Source organism: Microtus pennsylvanicus, chromosome 12 (assembly GCF_037038515.1).
Source record: "Microtus pennsylvanicus isolate mMicPen1 chromosome 12, mMicPen1.hap1, whole genome shotgun sequence".
NCBI classification, from domain to species: domain Eukaryota; kingdom Metazoa; phylum Chordata; class Mammalia; order Rodentia; family Cricetidae; genus Microtus; species Microtus pennsylvanicus.
Genome location: NC_134590.1, coordinates 66,421,454 through 66,442,699, shown reverse-complemented (window position 1 = coordinate 66,442,699; position 21,246 = coordinate 66,421,454). Strand labels below are relative to the sequence as shown.

Genomic DNA, 21,246 nt, shown 5'->3' with positions numbered 1-21,246 from the left:
TTCGAGGCCAGCCTGTTTTACAAAGTGTGTTCCAGGACAGCCAGGACTGTCACACAGAGAAACTTTGTCTCAAAAAACAAACAAAAAAAGTGTGTGGTTGTGTGCAGTGTGTGTTGTGCCAGTGTGTATACAAGTGTGTGATTGTGTGTTGTGCCTGTGTGTATACAAGTGTGTGATTGTGTGTGTTGTGCCAGTGTGTATACAAGTGTGTGATTGTGTGTTGTGCCTGTGTGTATACAAGTGTGTGATTGTGTGTGCAGTGTTTGTGTTGTGCCTGTGTGTATACAAGTGTGTGATTGTGTGTGTTGTGCCTGTGTGTATACAAGTGTGTGGTTGTGTGTGATTGTGTGTGTTGTGCTTGTGTGTATACAAGTGTGTGGTTATGTGTGTAGTGTGTGTGTTGTGCCTGTGTGTATACAAGTGTGTGATTGTGTGTGCAGTGTGTGTTGTGCCTGTGTGTATACAAGTGTGTGATTGTGTGTGTTGTGCCTGTGTGTATACAAGTGTGTGATTGTGTGTGCAGTGTTTGTGTTGTGCCTGTGTGTATACAAGTGTGTGATTGTGTGTGTTGTGCCTGTGTGTATACAAGTGTGTGATTGTGTGTGCAGTGTTTGTGTTGTGCCTGTGTGTATACAAGTGTGTGATTGTGTGTGTTGTGCCTGTGTGTATACAAGTGTGTGATTGTGTGTGCAGTGTTTGTGTTGTGCCTGTGTGTATACAAGTGTGTGATTGTGTGTGTTGTGCCTGTGTGTATACAAGTGTGTGATTGTGTGTGCAGTGTTTGTGTTGTGCCTGTGTGTATACAAGTGTGTGATTGTGTGTGTTGTGCCTGTGTGTATACAAGTGTGTGATTGTGTGTGCAGTGTTTGTGTTGTGCCTGTGTGTATACAAGTGTGTGATTGTGTGTGTTGTGCCTGTGTGTATACAAGTGTGTGATTGTGTGTGCAGTGTGTGTGTTGTGCCTGTGTGTATACAAGTGTGTGATTGTGTGTGTTGTGCCTGTGTGTATACAAGTGTGTGATTGTGTGTGCAGTGTTTGTGTTGTGCCTGTGTGTATACAAGTGTGTGATTGTGTGTGTTGTGCCTGTGTGTATACAAGTGTGTGATTGTGTGTGTTGTGCCTGTGTGTATACAAGTGTGTGATTGTGTGTGTTGTGCCTGTGTGTATACAAGTGTGTGATTGTGTGTGCAGTGTTTGTGTTGTGCCTGTGTGTATACAAGTGTGTGATTGTGTGTGCAGTGTGTGTGTTGTGCCTGTGTGTATACAAGTGTGTGATTGTGTGTGCAGTGTTTGTGTTGTGCCTGTGTGTATACAAGTGTGTGATTGTGTGTGTTGTGCCTGTGTGTATACAAGTGTGTGATTGTGTGTGCAGTGTTTGTGTTGTGCCTGTGTGTATACAAGTGTGTGATTGTGTGTGTTGTGCCTGTGTGTATACAAGTGTGTGATTGTGTGTGCAGTGTTTGTGTTGTGCCTGTGTGTATACAAGTGTGTGATTGTGTGTGCAGTGTTTGTGTTGTGCCTGTGTGTATACAAGTGTGTGATTGTGTGTGCAGTGTTTGTGTTGTGCCTGTGTGTATACAAGTGTGTGATTGTGTGTGTTGTGCCTGTGTGTATACAAGTGTGTGATTGTGTGTGTTGTGCCTGTGTGTATACAAGTGTGTGGTTGTGTGCACATGTATCATTCTCTGCCCTATTCCCTTGTGAATGGACCTGGGAGCTCACTATTTTTCAGTGAGGCTAGCAGCCAGCAACCTCCCTTTCTCTGTACCTGCCCAGCACTGGGGTTATGAGCATTGGGTGGCTTTTTACATGAATTCTGGGGCTCCAATTCAGGTCCTCGCTATTGGGGAGTGCTCTTACCTTTGAACCATCTCCCCAGCCCCAGGATCATCCATTTTCGCATCCTGCTCCATGATACTCAAAGAGGGATTACTCTGCATTTGTGACCTGTAGTGACCCCAGTACCCCAGGCTGAAATGGCAGTTCAGTGACCCATGAGTAGCTCAATCTTTATGATATTAACAGGACAGCTGGAGAATAAGGAATGCCCCAGGGAATGAACAAGCTCCTAATGGATGTGTTGGGAGTCCTCTTAGTTGCTTCGATGTTCTTATGGGGAATCATTGCTTCAATGGGTTAGATGGTGAGCCAGGTGTCATGGGCTCATGTCTGGAGTTTCAGCTCATGGGAGTTCGAAGCAGAACTGTTGTGAGTTTGAAGCTAACCTGACCTACAGAGGGATATATCTCAAAACAGAAGGGGAGGAGGGGGGCTGGAGAGATGGCTCAGCGGTTAAGAGCATTGCCTGCTCTTCCAAAGGTCCTGAGTTCAATTCCCAGCAACCACATGGTGGCTCACAACCATCTGGAATGAGGTCTGGTGCCCTCTTCTGGCCTGCAGGCATACAAGCAAACAGAATAATGTATACCTAATAAATAAATAAATATTTAAAAAAAAAAAAAAGAAGGGGAGGAGGGAGGAGGAACTGGAGAGATAGCAAGCCCTGTGGGGAACAGAGTTTGAATTCCCAGGATCCACATAAATGCCCACCCTTAAATCCAAAGCTTAGAAGACAGAAGCAGGATTACCAGAGCAAACTGTGGGTTCAGTTGAGAGAGGCTGCCTCAATAAATAGATAGAAAAAACCCTGATGTCCACTTCTAGCCTGCAGACACATGCACATGCGTGTGTGCACACAAATGTGAGCATCCGTGTACAAATGCATGCACACACCATACACACATCACATAAAAAGGGGTAGGAAAATGGCTAACTGGGTAAGAGCACTTGCTGCACAAACAGGAGTCAGACATCACATGTATGCCTGTAACCCTAGCATGGTGAACTGGAAACAGGTAGAGCCCAAAGACCAGCCAGACTAGCTGAGACAGCACACATTAGGTTCACCTTAAGACCCTATCTCAGGCTGGAGAGATGGCTCAGTGGTTAAGAGCACTGCCTGCTCCTCCAAAGGTCCTGAGTTCAATTCCCAGCAACCACATGGTGGATGACGAACATCGGTAATGAGATCTGGTGCCCTCTTCTGGCCTGCAAGCATACACACAGGCAGAACATACATACATACATAAAACAATCAGAGCAAATATTTTTTTAAAAAGACCCTATCTCAAAGATCAATGTAGAAAATAAGAGGAAGGGGCCTGCAAGGTGGCTCTGCTGGGGAAGATGCTTCCCACAAGGCTGAGGGCTGAGTTCAGTCTCCAGGACTCGCGTGATGAGAAGGAAGAACCGATTCATTTAATTTGTTCTCTGTTGTCCGCACACATGCTGTGACCACAAGTTGGTCTATGACCTCAACATGTACACTGTGGCACGATGAGGCCTACACATACACACACACACACACACACACACACACTAAATGTAATAAAAATCTTACATATAATGGAGAACAAAGAGGAAGACATTCTCCTCTGGCCTCTATATAAGTCCTCATGGGCACACTTGTGTGCACACCACACACACACACACACACACACAAGGAGATGTGTGCATACTAAGCATCCCTTCGCCTGTCCTATCCTAAATGCCGAGAGGCTCTTCTAGATGCTGTCAGGCTTGGGATGGTTTGTCTCACCATCCTGGTGCTCTGTTGGAAAACACTCAATTTTGGAAGTTGTTTAGGGAGGGAACGTGAAGTGAAGACCATGGACCCAGTGCTAGGGAAGGAGAGAATAAACTGGAAGTCCGAGAGAGCTCTCTGAATGAGCCTCTGCTTTGGGGAAGTGGAGAGCCCTGGGGCTTGGTGGACCCACTGCCACACCCCTGGGAACACACTGATACCTTCAGCTGCTGCTGGGAGGGGCTGGGCTGCAGGGTCTCCCCAAGGTGTATCAGAATGCGGGACTGGTGCTGGCAGAGAGAATGTGGGACCGGTCTCCTGAAGGAGATGGAGCTGGGGTCTCAGCTCAGCCTCATTTTAAGCAGCAATGCTATTGAAGTCTTTTGATTTTCACTTACTACCCATTCTACTGGGGACAGAATCACTAGCTTGCTTTCCCTGATAGAGTTCGTTAGGGTGAGGCGGCGTGATGGCTTAAAGCAAAAAGTCAATCTGAAGACTATGAGTAAAGAGAAAGATGTTTAAAAATTAAGAATTTAGGGGCTGGAGAGATGGCTTAGTGGTTAAGAGCATTGCCTGCTCTTCCAAAGGTCCTGAGTTCAATTCCCAGCAACCACATGGTGGCTCACAACCATCTGTAATGAGGTCTGGTGCCCTCTTCTGGCCTTCAGGCATACACGCAGAAAGAATATTGTATACATAATAAATAAATATAAAAAAATTAGGAATTTAAAATGGGAAGAAATAGAGTGAGAGAAGAGAGGAGGGGGAAGGAGAGAGCAGAGAGCCCCCAGCGTACAGATGGTGGCAGGGATGTCACAGGAACTGTGCAGAGGACGTGAATGGAGATGAGAGGACAAGCTGGCTCCCCAGGGCCTTGGGAACAAATGAATGGCAGCCTGTGGGGCAAGCAGAGGAGTTGCCCTCCAGAGTGGCACAATCTGCAGCCAGTTAGGATCAAGTGGAACTTTCTGAGGGGGTCTTCAGGGGTCGCTTCCTCCTGCCTTGCCTCCCTCCTGTCCCTCTCTGTCTTGTTTGGCTGTCCGTGGGTCCTGGGCTGCGGCAGGTGATACAGGGCTACAGGTGCTTGTCCCCATTGGGGCAGGGGCCACTGGCAGGCTTTGTGGGGTCCCCTCCCAACCCTCCATCACGGCTGCATCTGTCTCTTTCTCCACAGGGGGAGGGGTTGCACCAACTACGCGAGGCTTTGAAGATTTTAGCTGAGAGGGTTTTAATCTTGGAAACAATGATTGGGCTTTATGGTGAGTAGAGACAGACAGACGGCCGGCCAGCCCAGCCCCTGCTTACCAGCCTCCCCAAACCGTCCTGGGGTGTAACTGGCCTGAGTCCAGTTCTGAAGCTGAAGAAGCATAGGCTACAGAGGCTACCCAACCCTTCCCTGCTCTACAGGGGAAGGTCCTGCACCTGAACCCATCCGTGTGCCTCTCTCTAGACAGTGTGGGTGATATAGTTACAGGACTTCAGGAACGTGGAGACAGCAGAGGATGAGATTTACAAGTAGTTATGGGCAATGAAACCAGATTCCTAAGCCAAGTGTGGTGGCCTATGGTTTTGATCCCAGCACTTGAGAGTCAGAGCCAGGAGGATCTCTGTGAGTTCAAGGCCATCCTGGTTTTGTTCGACAAGTGAGTTCCAGGACAGCCAAGGCCATTACAGAGAAACCCTGTCTCAGAAAGGAAGGAAGGAAGGAAGGAAGGAAGGAAGGAAGGAAGGAAGGAAGGAAGGAAGGAAGGAAAAGAAAGAGAGAAAAAAGAAAACCAGACTTCTGATCAGTGAGGCATTGAGGTTAACAAGCAAACTTTTAGCCATACTGGGGTCATGGGTCACACACAGTCAGAGCCCAAGCCCACAGAATTATGGATCAAGGTTGTAAACCACTTGGGCTTCAACTCTTGACAAGTCGTGAGCAATGCAGCTAGATTCTAAAAGTGCAGGGAACTGTGGGTGACAGAGTCAGACTCAGGACCCAGAGAACTCTGGGTAATAGACCACTTGCCAGTTCTGACCAGTTTCCCCATAAATTTCTGGAGACTTTCACGGGACCTACCTTCCTGGCCCCTGTATCCCTTCCACATTGCCCCTGTAGCCCTAGTGTGTCCTGAAGCTCCCTACCAGGGCTCAAGGGAGCCAGATCCTTAGCCTGACATTCACCCTCCTAGTTCCCGTTCACCTGGCTACCTGAGGAGCTAGGCACGCCCTCTCCTCACCTCCTAGGGGTACAATGAGGTTTGACGGACACTGGTCCAGACGCCTGCCTGCCCTGAAGTCCATCAGCCTCTCTCTGCGTCCCCCACCACTGGGCTCCCAGCCCGGCCCTTAGAGGCCACACTCGGCACCGTCTGCTCTTCTCAATCTCCCATCAGGCTCCTAGCTTACAGAGCTTCCGGCAGCAGCAGGCCCAGCTGGAGCTCCTGGCCAGACGGGTCACCCTGCTGGAAGCCATCATCTGGCCAGGTAATGGCAGGGCGGGCAGGCAGGGGCAAACCCTCCCAGGAAGGGCCTGGGGCAGGCTTGGGCATGATGCCTCCCAGTGCTTGGTCTGGGCCAGAAGACATTGCTCCTTCCTTTCATCAAGGAAATAGAACCTGGCACAGCGAACCAGCTTTCGTGTTCTGGCAGCCACCTATCGGCACGGGCTCAAACATAACCAAACGATGTAGCCCTGCCCTGGCGTAGCTTAGGGTGGGGGTGGGGGCTGGCACCGGTAGCAAAAGCCAAGAAGAGTAGTGAGCATAGGTATGCCTCTGGCCTGCTGGGGACATGGCTCCATGGTAGAGCACTTACCTCGCGTGTACAAGTCCTTAGTCAGTTGTCACTGTGAGGGGACAGTCCAGGAGGGCTTCCTGGAGGTGATATTTCAGTGGAGCCCAGAAAGGCAAGGATCATAGGTGAGTGACCAAGCAGAGGAGAAACAGAGATTAAGAAGTCTACAGAGTTTTTTCCCTCGAGGTTTCTGAGAGGTGAGGACGAACACCAAGCAGAGCTGTACTGGGAAGGTTCTAGAAGGCTGGTTCAGGCAGCCTGAGAGGCAGTTAGGCTTCTGACTCGGGGCAGGGGCAGTCCCTCCACCCTGCACCTGGCTCCTGAGGTGAAGCTTTGGTGTGGGAAGATGGGGCTGGCCCTTCACAGGAATGTTTGCCCACCGAGAGGCCCCACCCACTGGCTGTCCTTTGTTCCTTCATGCACATCATTGACCAGAGGCCTCCAGATTGTGTCCAACCTCCCCTCTAGGCCTTAAGTGTGAAGGAGGAGGGTTGGGTCGGGGCTAAAACCAGTCCTTTGGTCAGCAAAACCAGGAAGCACCTACTGGCGCTAGGTCTGGATGGGCACTGGGCCCTGCGGAGTAGCTGGGCTCTGGGGAGCTGTCCGTCAGTCACTTTAGACACTCAAAGGGAGTACCCAAGGATTGGGCCCTTCTTGCTAGACATTGGTGACTTCTTGGAAGAGGGGACCATGTAGGGGTCATAGAAGATACATGGTTGTGTCTGGTGGAGGTGGAGGGACAACTCTGTCAGGAAGTCTGATGTGAGCCAAGATCTGGAGGTTGGAATGGTGGCTACGTGCCTAAGATCCCAGCACTGGAAGGCTGAGACAGGAGGATAGCGAATTTGAGGCTGACCTGGGCTACTGAGAAAAACTTTGTCAGGTTTTGCTTGACACGGTCCATTTCTAATCCCCACCGTTAGCCGTGTGGCTTCTCTGACCTCTAGAAACATCAGGGACTATCTGCTGCACCTCCTTTGGCCTCAGCAGCCTTGATGAGACTTGATGGAGACATAGCAAGCCCCTCCCCTGAAGCCTCTTGGCACCTGTCCTCCATCCCTCATTGCCTCCAAATGACCTGAGGGACCATTTGAAGCAAAGACCCAAGTTCCAGATTCTCAGCACATTTCCAGGTTGCCCCTCCTCTCAGCGTGGTGCAGCAGTAGAAGGGACAGCTGGATAGCGTAGAGGAGCTGAATAGGGACGCGGTGACCCCGTCCTTAGCTGGCTAAGCTCCTGGTAGCCCCTGGAGGATGTACAAGGCACCTGGGAAAAGCCAGGCCCCATTAGTGGCCCACCCCTAAGCCGTGCCTTCTGTGGGAAGTGGTCATCATCGAGCTTCCCACTGACTGTCCTAGGAACAAGGAAAGGCCTGGCCAAGTCCCCATCCCGAGGCTCTCCCCCACCAGAAAAACCGCCTACCCTGACCTTCTCCCTGGCTTTAGGGGCTACCAAAGGATGTGCATGGGCTGGGCTTCCTGGACAAGAGAGCACCCTCTGGGGTTTGAAGGATGTTAGTTTCCTGGGGGGAGGGGGGCAAGCATGCTGTTTCATGCTTGGGGTTCAGCTTATATGTAGATTTGGGCTTATCTCACCACAACTCCCTTGGTAACTGACTTCAGGCTTTGTTGATGCCATCTAGGGCCTCAGAGTCTATCTGAAAATGTCCCTGGTTTTAGAAATCAGACAGCTGGGGTCCTGATGGGGTCCATTTTCCCTGAGGCTGTTCCGGGGCAAAGCCTGACTCTACTAAGCCCTTCCTCCAAATGGTGCTATAATCCAAGGAAAGAGAAAAGTTTCTTCTCTAGTTTGGTTTCCTTGCAATGAAGTTTGGATGATGCAGAATTCACCTTCACTCCAAATCAATCCAAAATTGATTACTTGGGGAGCATTATTCATATGCCAAGCATGTAAAAGTGGTGAGCCCGGCCATCCGCATTAGACAAATCAGGCATCAGATGGCTGGGGACGCAGAGGTTGTGGGGAGGTACTAACCAGCCTTCAGTACCCTTATTTCCCACAGCTCCATCTCTAGGATGCCAGGGTACCCTGCTACCTCCCAGGGCACAAAGTGGGTTCCCCCACTCTTCATGAATGTGAATGCACCCCCTAACATAGCTTTTCTCTTTATTCCCTCCGGCAGAACCAGAGCTGGGATCCGGGGTAGGCCCTGATGGCACGGGTACCCCCAGCTTCCTTCGAGGCAAGAGGGGAGGACACCCAACCAACTACCAGATCGTGACCCCCAGGAGACACGACAGGGGGAGCTGAGGATGGTGGTGGCTCTTCAGGGTTCCACACCAGGCTTCCTCCTCTAGCCTGGACTTGGCCAGCTGCCTCCAGAGACCGCCAGTTCCTATTTATTAATACCCTCAGGGACCCCTGTGCCACCTTGGCCATAGGGATAGGCAGGCAGGTCTCAGTGATGTCAGCCTGTACATGACAGACGAAGCAGGGACTGGGCCCTGAGAGGAAGTCTACTCAAGACGTCAGACCTATTTTCCCCTGTGGAATAGGGTGAAAAGAGGAGTGGGTGGAGGTACAAGGCTTCCAGTCTTCTAAAGTAGGGACCTGAGACTCTGCCTGGCTCTGTAGACATACATGGATCGAGGCAGAAGTCTCTGTTCCCCTCCTTAAGACCTTGGGGAGCCCTGTTTTCTGGTGCTGAGTTCCCACCTGAGTCCAGGCTGCTTAATCCCCGACTGAATGGTTGGTGCTCCTTAAATCAGTTCTACCCAACCCCACCCCCCAGTGTTCCATGTGGGGATGGGATGTATAGAAAGGACTCCCACTCCAAGCATCTGCTGCAGATGCCATGGATTGCTATGTACTGGACAATAAACGCCCCTGCCTGATCCTACCCAGTTTGGTCTCTATATCCTGCAGCTAGAGGGTCCACCTAGGCTGAGGATACTGGGGCAGGAGGCCTGTGGGCCTAGACACAAGTCACCCTCCTGCCACCAGCCACCCACTCATTCCTTCATCCTCCCCATGCCAACACAGAAGAGCCAGAACAACTGCCACTCAGGAGGCCAGGTTGGAAACATTAGCTTTTATTCTCAGAAAGTATTAGAACATGCTGGGGCCCACTCCTGCCCTCAGCAGACTGGGCAAGGACTCAGGTCAGGCCGAAGATTCTGCTCTTTTCCTGGATTATGAGGGTCCAGTGCCCTTGCAGTGGGCAGGACCACTCCTCCCCTCGGTCGCTACGGCCTCGGTTTCTACCAGCCCTTCAACCAGCAGTGACACTGCACCCTCCACACGCCCTGTAGCTGCCAAGGCTACTGCGGCCTGCTCAGTGGGGAATCCCATGTGCTCTAGCTGCTGCAGCCTGTGAGGTGGGGAAAAGGAGGAAATGTCAGGGCATGCATGGCTCCCACACCGGGAAGACACACCCCTGCCCACCCTGTCTTACCGTAGAGAAGACCCAGAGGACTTGGGCAACCATGTCAAGCTCTGAGGACCCTGAGCTGACGCATCAAGAAGTGAAGCCTGGATCCCTTCCTGTAGCATTTGCTCATCTAGGGCTGCCCACATCGGGGTTCCTGGGGCAAAGCTGGACGCAGCCCACTTCAGGCTCCTCTCGGAGTCCTTCCATGCCGGCTGCACGGGTCCCACGCCTGGTGGAAGCTGGGCAGAACCATCACTGTGAGACCAGGAGCTTGGGGAAGCAAGGTAAGGAGGTCCAGGGGTAGCAGGCCTGTAGGGACAGAGGCGGATGGCCTGGGCTGCCAGCCACTGTCACAACTTCCACCACCCAATACTGAGCCCCTGGCATCGCCCTCACCTCACTACAGCAGGATAAGTGACAGGCAGTTCAGTCAGATTGCCTGGGGTGGGAAAGAGCCTCAGTGGCCACCACTGGGCCAGAGTCCTGCAAAGGACACTGTCCTGTAACACCTGCAATCTCCGCTCAGAGAGCTCCAGCCACCGGAAGGCCCCAGCAGCGTCTGCCTGCCCAGGGCAGGGCGGCAGGTCAAGGAAAATCAAACTGAACTGGGGGGAGGAGAGTGTGCTGGGCATTCCCATGCGACGCCCCTTGCTGCATCCCCCAGGACCACATGAGCAGCGGAAGCTGAGAACAAAAGGAAACTGCCTACCTGAAACTACTCAGCCGGGAAGAACCATATGTGCCTTCCCAAAACCTTATTTTCCACTTTCTTGGCTACTGCATAACCCTGTGTACCTGAGATAGGTCCTCCTACTGTCAGCCAGACTTAAGTAGCTGGTGTCTGGATTCTGAAATGGTTCCCTGTGACTGCCTGAAGGGTTATATGATCACCACCAAAAATGGTAGCTATTTTCCCATATTTTGGGAGCAAAGCTTATGTCTAAGATACCCGTACTATGAGCCCTAAGTTGGCCTTCTGTTCCCAGAGTCCCATACTCACTCCCATCCTAAGCCTTCCTCTTTGCTAATCTTTGCTTTGATGCCACCTTCACACAGGATCCAGGTTAGTGACTTCCAGGTCCCTTCAGCTCTCCCAAGCATCCCATGGGGTCCTTTGATTGTAACCGACACCTCTTCTTGGCCATGAGTCCTGTCCCCAGCCCAGAGCATGGCACAGATGTGCCAGGAGCAGGTGTTCACCTGACATTGAACTCCTTTACACTGTTTCTTTCCAAGGCACCCCGGAGGCCAGGCCACAGGTCCACATGGTCCCTGGGCTCAGGCAAAGGATACAGGCTAGGCCAGCAAGAAGGCCACAGAGGAGCTGCAGGAAGGGCGGCTCAGAGCTGAGCAGCAGGGTCAGGGCCAGCAGTAGCCATGGGCGCAGCCATGGTGGCAGTGTCCCCTGACGCCATCCAGGGTAGTAACTCTGCCCTGCCAGCATGGCCAGATGGACAGGCATATATCCACAGCCTCCGGCTGCATTGGATACCCCGAGGCTTGCCAGCAGCACAGCCAGCAGCCCAGCAGCCAGGGCAAGCAGGGCGGAGTTGTGCAGGAAGCGCAGAGTGCCTAGACGGCACTCCTGCCACCAGCCCAGAGTGGGCAGGAGCAGCAGGCTCAGGAGCAGGCCCGGCAGTGCGGTGTGGCCCAGAGCATGGGTCAGAAGCCGGTGCACTGGGAATGAGAAGGGTGCCAGGTTAGAGGGCTGGATTAGCCATTGCTAGGGCGACCTAGTAGGCCAGTCTCCCCCACTCAGAAGCCAGCAGATGGGACCACAGCTACTCTCTAGGTGTATTGAAGGGAACCAACAGTCTTCTCACTCGTCACCAGCTACCAAGTGGTGCTGTGCCCCAGGCACAGTGAAGCTGTCTGTCAGTTACTGAATCTTTTTTTTTGCATCTGGTTAATAGCACAAGTTCTAATGAAAACTGCCTGCCAAAACCTCTCACTCCCACAGAGCTGCAAGACCTTAGAAAAATCATTAACCTCTCTGAACATCATTTGGGTTCCTCAAATGTAAACCGGAGGCTTTGTGGGAAGTACGTGTTTGGCAGAAATTTAACTTCTTATTTCCAGGGAAAGCTGTCAGAAAGGGACACTATCAGAACTCCCACCCACAGCTTCCCACCTCGCCCTCTATACAGGATTCTCTGCCTCCTTCTCAACTATGGACGAACTGGGCATGTCTGTAAGCTAACCTGCCCTGCGACACTGCGTCCTATTCTTGTGACCATCACGAGCTGCACACTGATTCCACTAAGTGGCTTCAGGCCCTAGAGTCTCTAGCTTTCAAGGGCCATGCAGCTGGTCCTCACCCTGCCACGGGTCCAGCAGCAGCTCTGGAGCCAATGTGAGACTGGGGCCAGCCCCCAAAAACCACAGGCAGCTCATCAGGAGCATCAGGACTGAGGAAGCAAGGGGCAGTGCCCGGGACAGAGAGCCAGGAGAGTCCCAGACATGCATAGTTTGGTTGATGGTGGTCAAAGGTGGTCCTGAGGCTGTACACTGGGAATAAACAAAAACAGTAACAAATCATCCTTGCTGCTTTTATCTGACTCCCTCCCAATTACTTTACCAATGGCCCCATTATACAGAGGCAGAAACTGAACCAGCAGAGGCAGGTCCAGTAGCTTGGCCTGTGTGCTTATCAAGCCCAACCTGTGTGCTTATCAGCCACGTTTCTATCCTACCTGCCCACAGGCCTGGGGTGGCCATGGGCCATGCTTAAAGTCCTGATGAGGCCAGTGTGGTAGTGCACACCTGTAATCTTAGCACTCAGGAGGTGGAGGCAGGAGGTTCAGGAGACCAAGGCCAGTAGAGACGCAGACCAGCAGGAGAGTGCTTACCTAGCATACATGGGCACCTGGATTTGCTCCCCAAGTGCTGTAAAAATAAAAGAAACATTTAGATCTTGGCTGCATATGGAGTTGAAAAACCAGCCTGGGTGACATGAGAGTCTGGTGGGCCCTGAAGGTGTCTTAGTGGAAGATACAGGACCAGAAAAGTTGGACTCTGCTGCCCCACCCCCCACCCCACTTTCTAGTGTTCCACGCCTCAGGGAGTCCGGACAGCCTCGGGTGCCCTTGAACAAGAGGCCTTATGAGACCCACCAATGGGTCAAGCAGCTTGGGGTTGAAGTGGGACTACAGGAGTCCACATTCCAAGCCTTACAAAGTGGCTCATAACTATGACATTGTTCCCTCTCCAGCCCTGGTGTCTGCTCCAGCCTTCTGCTGTGTGCCTGTGGGCAAGTTTCCCAGTCTGTGAAATGGTGATTAAGACACCTTTTGCTGCCGGGTAGTAGTGGTGCATGCCTTTGATCCCAACACTCAGGAGGCAGAGACAGGCAGATCTCTGTGAATTAGAGGTCAGCCAAAACAAACAAACAAACAAACAAAAAAAACTCAACACATTTTGCTTACAGCATCATAAGAGAAAAGACTGGAGGCCCACAGTTTTTTTTTCTTTTTTTCTGAGACGGGTTTCTCTGTACCTTTGGAGCCTGTCCTGGAACTAGCTCTTGTAGACCAGCATGGCCTGGTCTCACAGAGATCTGCCTGCCTCTGCCTCTACCTCCCAAGTGCTGGGATTAAAGGCGACACCTGGCTCAGCTTTTTCTTTTTTAAAATTTTGCTTGTTTGGGGGCTGGGGAGATGGCTCAGAGGTTAAGATCACTGGCTGCTCTTCTAGAGGCCTAGGGTTCAATTCCCAGCAATCACATGGTAGCTCACAACCATCTGTAATGAGATCTGGTGCCCTGTTCTGGCACGTAAGCATACATCCCAGAATACGATATACATAATAAATATTTTTTAAAAAAGTTTTGTTTTAAAAAAAATCTCAAGCCGGGCGGTGGTAGCGCACACCTTTAATCCCAGCACTTGGGAGGCAGAGGCAGGCGGATCTCTGTGAGTTCAAGACCAGCCTGGTCTACAAGAGCTAGTTCCAGGACAGGCTCCAAAACCACAGAGAAACCCTAAAAACCAAAAAAAAAAAAAAAAAAAAAAAAAATCTCAACACGGAGCCCAAGCTAGCCTGTGATGTGAGATTTTCCAGTGTCTTCCTGGGCTTTTGAATACAGGATCATCAATCTGCACCAATGCACCTAGTTTGGCCCCCAGCTCTTTCCCAACAAACCCATGCACCACCTAATTACTATGGAAGGCAGACAGCTTACAAGTGAAGGCCCAGCCGGTTCAAGCTCAGGTCCCCAAACAGGTCATACCCTGCCCAACCAGCAAAGCTTTTCTCCAGTTAGGTTTCAAACCAGGTTCCTATTTAACATATCAAAGCACATGCTGGCAGGCAGGTTCTCCCAGCAGTCCCCTGGTCCCTACCTGTTACAGGGCCCTCCTGGCTGGCATACCCCCACCCTAAACTTCTCCAGCTCAGGGACTTTGATTACCTGCTGTGTATGGCGGGAGGGGGGGGGGCCTCTGGCTGCTGCACCTGGTTCTCATCTCTCCCTCTTCCTTTCCTCCCGTCCCCACATGGCCCAGCTCAGGGTCTGCACACTCTGGGAGCAGGCATGCTCCCCTTCTTTTCTTGCTTCACTTTCCTCACACCCAGCCTTGCCTGCAGGCCCTGCGAGCTCTCCCTAGCAATGCTCTCAAGTCTCCTGGGATGACTCAGGGCAGAAAGCAGATCCTTTCCTATAGGACAGAACCGTGAAGATCTCTGCCTGCAGAGTCCTTAACCTCCATCCCCTCAAAAAACAGCCTCCTACTTACTCTGAAGCACCTTCCCACATTGTGAATCTTATCCTAATGAACAAAGTTTGAATTTTCTCCCAAGTGGTTTGAAATAATGGAGGAAAAGAGGCTCCCTGCCCTACAGGCTCAACAGAGACCACCCGGGAACAGACCATCCAAGGGGAAATACCTAACATCCCAACTATTATAGGCAGGATCACCTGACATCCTTTCAGCCAGCATACACCTATTCCCCCCAGACAGTCAATCAGGGGTCCTGAACCTTAGAAATCCCCTCACCTCAACCTCTGTTATGATAAAAACCCCACCCCAACTGGGCATTGATGGGGCACGCCTTTAATCACACACGCATTAAAAAAAAATAGATGGGATGGTCCAACCTGGAGCTTGATTAAAGGCTTTCCCCCCCTGTCTTTCGAGACGTGGTTTCTTTGTAGCTTTGAAACCTATTCTGGAACTATCTCTTGTAGCTCAGGCTGGCCTTGAACTCACTAAGATCTGCCTGCCTCTGCCTCCCGAGCGCTGGGATTAAAGGTGTGCGCCACCACAGACCGGCTGAAGGCTCTTTGCGCTTTTGCATAAGAGTGCAGACTCTGTGATGATTTGCGGGGGGAGGGGGGGTCCCCGCGATCTGGACCTAACATTCCCTCTCATCTCCAGTTAATGTGTTCATTGAAAGGCATATTAGCTGGCTCCACATCCTGCTGGGGTAAACTCTGGATTTGGGGTGAACCCTGCCCTTCCCCTGTGGCACTGGGTTTAGAAAAGCAGGCCGATTTCACCCTTACCTGGAGGCAGGGTCACCTAAATTGAAGCTTCTCACAACCATTCCATCCCTGAGCACTAAGGGACTGATCCATGGACATTCGGAACCAGGTCTCGAGTTCTCTGGATCAGTCTCCTCTCTTTCTTGATGTTGCAAACGGAAACGGGGGCCTCACACATCTTAGGCACGCAGTATCATTGCGCCTCTATCTCCAACCGAATCTTCAATTAATAAAATGGAACTCGTAAGAATCAAGTAATGAACCCAGCTGCTGCTCCTAGCACACAGCACATGGAGCAGCTCTCCACTCTCACGGGCACCCTATTTAGACGCGGAGTCCCTAGCTAACAGGTGCCTGGATCTCACCTGAGGAAGTGAGTTTACAACAAATAGGAAAACGGGGGCCACGACAATCTGCTCCCCTCTCGCCAGGGAATCGGAGAGCCCGGCGGCGTTAAGCTTCAGCGGGGAAACCACTCCCATCCTTCGAAAGGTGTGACGCGCCTACTGCTCCCACATGGGCCCTGCTTTCTTCCGAGTCCTCGCCCGCCCGCCATGCTACTGTTTGAATCCGTCCATGGGGTTGGTCACAAGACAGTTCCTCACTCGCTAACAGTCCGCCTCGGTGGCCCTCTGGAGCCCTCGTCAGGGACCTCTCACAGTTCTGCACCATCACACCCTGCCTACCTTACTGGGAAGCCAGGGCAGACTGGGAAGTCAAGGGCAGGGAAGATGCTTCCGGGTGGTGCACAGAGGGGGGGAGTCCCGGGGTCGAATTCAGCTTTGTAACTTAGGGGGAAGTACTCGATCTCGTGGGCCTGGGTTTTCTATTCTGTTAAAACAATGGTACTGGTTGGAGGATGATTACAGGGCTTCCCAACTCCGACCGTTATTGGAGCCGGCCGCGGCATTCCCAGCCTCCCTCCCCTGCCGACTGACCGACCGACCGACCTCAGTCCCCTCCCCCGCCCTCTCGGGCCACGCGTCCAAGGTTCTGCGAAGCACGTTCTCCCCTACCCTGGAAGGCCGGGTGGGGGGAGCCTCGCCTGGGAGTCGGGTCGCCAGCTCCAGGCCGAGACCTAGGTGCCCGAAACCCACAGCGCGCACACACGGGCGCGTGATCCCGCCTGCCGATTAGTCAGCAGTTGTTCCAGGCCGGGATCCCTTCCCCCCCGCCCCCCCCAGACATCCCGCCAGCCTCCGTCTCCCTCCAGGACAGACTCTTCGGAGACGGTCCCTAGAGCCAGCGGGCGTAACCATTCCAAACCCCGAGCCTCGTGCAGAAGCTCCCCGGGGTTTGTTGGGGACACTCGCTCACGAGCGCGCTGGCCGCTGAGGTGTTTTTTTCTTAACCCGCGCGTCACGTCCGGCTCTTTGGAGAGGATTGGGTCGCCGGTTTCAGGCGCCAAGGACCGGCTTATCACTGGCTCAAACCTCCTTGCCCACCCCCGCGGCCTGGCCCTATGGTAGCGTCCGAGGTTGCGGATTTCGCGCCTGCGCAGTGCGGCGCCTAGGGGGACCGCGAGAGGGAGACGGACGTTGAGAGAACGAGGAGGAAGGCGAGAAAATGGCGTCCACGGGTAAGTGGAGTGGGATCGCGGTCGCGCTGGCGACGGCTGGGACACCCAAACTCAGGGGCGCTCGTCTCTGGGGGTGGCAGGGATGACTGAGTGGAGCTGCCGAGAGGGGTTGGAGTTCCCGCCGCCACCCGACGAGCTCGGGGGTCCCGCGTTCCCTTCCCCCCGCCCCTCCCCCACCAGGCGGGCTGGTTCTGGAACCTTCCGGCGCCCGCGTTGCGCGCGAGGGCCTCGCAGTAGCTGGGGCGTGCGGGGCCCGCCTTGGCCTCCTTTGTGTGGCGGTTGTCGGTGCGGGTGCCCCGGGCCTCCCGCCACGTGGGCGGGGCCTACGGCCTCCGAGGCCCAGAGGGGACCGCGGCTGGGCCTCGGGCCCATCACCTTAAGGCGCGTGAGGTGGGGTGTCGGGTAGCGGCTCGAGAAGCCGCGGCCGGTGGCCCCGGTAACCTCTCCTCCCGCTGCCAGCCTGAGGGTGTTTCTTGAATAGAAACTCAGATTCAAAACAAACAAAAAGGCGTCGCAAATGTCTGAGCTGAGGGGCGCCGGCTTATGAGTGGGAGCCCCATTATCCTCCAGGCCTGGCTCGGCGCACCCGGGAGGGCTCGCAGCCTCGACCGCAGAGGTCTAAAGCCCGCTCGGCCTTTAGACCTAGTGGGTCCCACAGATCCTTTCGGAGGCATCGATTTGATCATGTGTTACCCTACTACCTTCCCTAACCCAAAAAGCAGTGGCTTCCCGGGGTCCCTTGCTCAGCAAGCGTTTGGCGCGGGCATCGGTTGTATAACCAGGCCCGTCTGGATCCGGGGAGCAGATACTCAACCAGAAGGGTTTAGCGTTTTTGATCCAGGAGAAACAGAAAGCCTCAACCAGAGCACGTTTCTGTAGACCTGCTCGTTAAGCCAGCAGGCTTCTTTCTTGGTCCTGTCGAGGCCAGGGAAAGAAGACGGACTTTGAAAGTGGGCGGCTAGGAGCTCGGGGACGCGATGAGTGTTGTGGTCCTTAATGAGCGAGTGAGTATAGCCTAGGCTTCACCAGCAGTTTGGTGCACAGTTAACTGGCACAGTGGTGATCTTTTTTTCGTCTGGAGGAATTAGGGGTCTGATATGTGGCCTTGGAGACAGTAGGAGAAATCGAAGGGGAAGACAGAGAAGCTCTGGGTCTTTTGTGCTTGGGAAAAGTTCCAGCATCACAGTTTGGCGATGCCAACGATGTAAGTCAGTAAACAGGTAAATGCTGGCTTTTGATGCCAGGCTACCAAGAGTGTCCCTAAGAGAAAGACTGAGAAGCTACAGCCCAGTACATTCTGGTGGGAAATGATTTCGGCAGTGAGCCTTCCTTCTACGCTTCTCTTACCCGCTAAAGCCCAAGAAGGCAATTGCAGATTTTTGCTTGGTAGATCATTGACACTTTTTAGTCATCTGTGTTTAAATCCTTTTTGCTGAAGACTGCCACGAACCGTATTCGAGTTAGAAACCATGCTCTTGGGCACAGTGAGATGGCTCAGTGCTTAAGAGCACTGGCTGCTCCTCCAGAGGACCCAGGTTCAATTTCCAGCACCCACATGGCAGCTCACAACTGTCTGTAAAACTCCAGTTCCAGAGACTCTGACATCGTTATTATACCAATGTGCATAAAATAAAGTTAAATAAAGTTTTAAAAAAAGCCATGCTCTGCTATATCCATAGTCCTGCCCTTGCTGAGGGAACTTACTTAGGACTTAGCGTCCTTTCCTGAAAAATAGTTTAGCTAAAGTTTTCTTGATGCCTGGTGGTGGTGGCACACACCTTTAGTTCCAGTAGAGGTAGCAGATCAAGGCCAACCTGGTCTTACAGAGTGAGTTCCAGGATAGCCAGGGCTACACAGAGGAACCTTGTCTTGGGGGGAAAAAGTTTTCTTGAGCTCTTCAGTCCTTAAAGCTTTTGGGTACCAGGAAATCTCCCTTGCTGACTTTAATACGTTATGTAGCCTAAATCTCTAAATCTCTACAGCTTGGCTAATGACTACCCTGAGTTGTAAGCCACTGCCTTAGGGAATAATGGTTTTCCCCCTCATCTACGTCTTGTGGAATAGTGCCTACAGAGTATGCTCAATAAAGCAGAATTACAGTACCCAAATAACTACTGTCAGAACAAGAAGTAATAACGTTGCCAGCATCTTGAGCCCTTCCCACCCATCATACTCTTTATCTGCTTCTTTCACTGTATAGTTGGGCATGGTTTTTTGATTGTTAACTTATCTGGCCATTGTTTCAGTGTCATGTTTGAGACAGTAGGAGGCTTGTGTGCTGTTAAGTAGATAAACATGAGTTGGGGGTTGCTTCTCTTAGCCCACCAAATCCTCTGGTTTCATGCTGATCTGAGGTGGTTAGCTGTTCTGTATCAGCTTTGCCAATTTTACATAACTGCTCTTGTGTAAGTCTTTTGTAAACATTGAGCTTAATGCCAGTAACTCAAAATCATTTTTTACATAGAAACCTCAACAAAATGAAGGTTGCAATATTTGGGTTTGCATGCTTTGTTGGTGTATTTTACAAAAACTACATGGAAGGAGGTGTTTTACAATTTTTTTATTTCATATAAAGAATGTGACAAATAGCCATAGTTTAATCCTACAATTTGGGGAGCAGAGGCAGGCAGAGTTCAAGATCAGGCTGGTCTATGTAGTGAGTTCCAGGACAACCAGAGGTATCGAGACCAGCCTGGTCTACAGAGCTAGTTAGTTCCAGGACAGGCTCCAAAGCCACAGAGAAACCCTGTCTCGAAAAACCAAAAAAAGAAAAAAAATCAAACAAAAAAAAGTAACTAGTAGGCATGGTGGCACACACCTGTAATTCTCAGCATTTAAATTGTAGAGAGAGCGGTATAGGGTCTGTAGCAAGTTTGAAGCTAGCTTGGTCTGCCAGCTAAGTAGTCAGATCCTGTCTCAAAAAAGCAATAGGATTTTGTTGAACATTTTTTTGTTGTAGGTATCTTTTGGACAGCTTACTGATGACATTGATGAGCAGGCTCTGAAAAGGGTCTAGAGGAGAGAAATAGTCACATGAGGTGCAAAAAGGTAGAAAGAAAGTCAGCTTATTAAGAGATGGGTTCAGGAAAGTTCTCTTGGCCAGGATATTGTGAAGCATGCTTTGGATTGCATAGAGTGGGGAAGATCCCCTCTATAAAGATGTCAACTGTTGCTTTTGGATTAGGGACTGACTGCTTTCTGATTGGAAAAGAAAGGACCCTTTTGTTCTCTCTTAATGGCAGTGCTGTCTTTGAACACCAAAAAAGATATGTATTCTTATAAAGGGGAAATAATTAGGTAGAATTATTTGAAAATATTTGCTCACTGGGTAATAGTGGCACAGGCCTTTAATCCTAACAGTTGGGAGGTAGAGGCAGGTGGATCTGAGTTTGAGGCCAACCTCAAACTGCAGAGGCAGGCAGAGTTCAGGACCAGCCTGGTCTGCAAAGCAAGTTCCAAGACAGCCAGAGAACAGTTACACAGAGAAACCCTGTTACGCCCTCTCTGAGTTCAAGGCCTGCTTGGTCTAAGGGAGCTAGTTCCAGGACAGGCTCCAAAGCTACAGAGAAACCCTGTCTCAAAAAATGGAAGGAAAAACAAAACAAAAATTTCTCTGTCTTTAAAAAAAAAATGCTCCCAAACTTGCAGAACTTTAATTCAGTGGTGATTTGAAAATTTAAGCATTTATTTTCATCACTTGATACCTGTATAGACTAAATTTAGTCCCTTTTTGGTGTTTTTGAGACAGGGTCTTTTATAGTTCTGGCTGTGCTAGAACACATTCACTATGTAGACCATGCTTGCCTAAAACTCAAACCCACATGCCTCTGCTTCCTGAGTGCTGACATTAAAAACATATGCCACCTCACCAAGCTAATTCCTTTTGATATAGTATAAATTACATATGAGAAAGAAAATGATAGCTGGACTTATTTAGAGAGAAGAAAATTTGTGGCTTTTTTAGGTTGAAATAATTTCAAGTTTTTGGAAATGACAATAGTGAGCCTAGAATAATTTTTTCCCCTAGGCCTATTAAGTGCTTTCTCATCCTTGCCAATTTCTAGGATTCTGTTAACCTTGCTTCAGTTGTGTGTGCATGCTGTTGGAGTTGGAACCCAGGGCAACCACAGGTGTCACCTTATAGTCGTGAGAATATGCATGTGTTCCAACCACGGATGTACTCCATCCTTTACCTTGGCCTCCCTGGGGTTTCTAGTTTTTTCATTACTATGAAGATAAATCTCTGATAACAGGCCCCTTTTAGATTTAATAGCTGTTGAATTTTTTGTCATTGTTTCCCTGTAATGTTAGAGGGAATTGTGGTGGTCTTACTAAAGTGATAGACTGATTGATAGAAGCTGGACATAGTAGCTCATTTCTGTAATCCCAGCCCTGGGAAGGCAGGCACAGGCAGGTGGATCAGAGT

At 51.2% G+C, this 21,246-nt stretch overlaps 3 protein-coding genes across 25 annotated transcripts in view; 2 read left to right on the top strand and 1 right to left on the bottom strand.

Moving 5' to 3' along the window:
• Positions 1 to 9,228, top strand: part of Emid1 (EMI domain containing 1) — a 50,826-nt gene extending 41,598 nt beyond the window's left edge. For 2 of the 6 annotated variants that reach the window (XM_075944209.1, XM_075944208.1), the window contains exons 14-15: positions 4,762 to 4,846; positions 8,512 to 9,228. In XM_075944209.1, the coding sequence (XP_075800324.1) occupies positions 4,762 to 4,846; positions 8,512 to 8,639 (213 nt within the window). In that variant the 3' untranslated portion in view covers positions 8,640 to 9,228. Of the gene's footprint in view, positions 1 to 4,761; positions 4,847 to 5,968; positions 6,060 to 8,511 lie in introns of those variants that run through there. The other 4 variants (XM_075944207.1, XM_075944213.1, XM_075944210.1 and 1 more) reach the window with 3 other exon arrangements.
• A 171-nt stretch (positions 9,229 to 9,399) lies between these two features.
• On the bottom strand, positions 9,400 to 17,115 carry Rhbdd3 (rhomboid domain containing 3). 13 transcript variants are annotated; one of them, XM_075944197.1, is made up of 9 exons: positions 17,019 to 17,115; positions 15,928 to 16,072; positions 15,263 to 15,461; positions 12,609 to 12,645; positions 12,078 to 12,267; positions 11,053 to 11,436; positions 10,156 to 10,318; positions 9,784 to 10,068; positions 9,400 to 9,699 (listed from the first exon to the last, which is right to left on the bottom strand). In XM_075944197.1, the coding sequence occupies exons 5-9, from the start codon at positions 12,223 to 12,225 to the stop codon at positions 9,522 to 9,524; spliced, it is 1,158 nt and encodes a 385-aa protein (XP_075800312.1). In that variant the 5' UTR covers positions 12,226 to 12,267; positions 12,609 to 12,645; positions 15,263 to 15,461; positions 15,928 to 16,072; positions 17,019 to 17,115; the 3' UTR covers positions 9,400 to 9,521. The 13 variants fall into 13 exon arrangements, with proteins under 13 accessions (XP_075800312.1, XP_075800313.1, XP_075800311.1 ...); XM_075944198.1 differs by lacking the exon at positions 17,019 to 17,115 and adding an exon at positions 16,559 to 16,642; XM_075944196.1 differs by lacking the exon at positions 17,019 to 17,115 and adding an exon at positions 16,462 to 16,546.
• The window catches only part of Ewsr1 (EWS RNA binding protein 1), a 30,859-nt gene continuing 26,353 nt past the window's right edge, over positions 16,741 to 21,246 (top strand). For all 6 annotated transcript variants that reach the window (XM_075944189.1, XM_075944188.1, XM_075944187.1 and 3 more), the window contains exon 1: positions 16,741 to 16,820. In XM_075944189.1, coding sequence (XP_075800304.1) covers positions 16,808 to 16,820 — 13 coding nt within the window. In that variant the 5' untranslated portion in view covers positions 16,741 to 16,807. The remainder of the gene's footprint in view (positions 16,821 to 21,246) is intronic.

Excerpts from the sequence above, each read along its gene's own strand:
- Rhbdd3 (XM_075944197.1), bottom strand. The coding sequence starts at position 12,225 with ATGCATGTCTGGGACTCTCCTGGCTCTCTGTCCCGGGCACTGCCCCTT. Across the intron at positions 11,437-12,077 it reads GCTGCTGGACCCGTGGCAGG|TGCACCGGCTTCTGACCCAT; the intron begins GTGAGGACCAGC and ends TCTCATTCCCAG. Across the intron at positions 9,700-9,783 it reads TCCTCTGGGTCTTCTCTACG|GCTGCAGCAGCTAGAGCACA; the intron begins GTAAGACAGGGT and ends CCCACCTCACAG.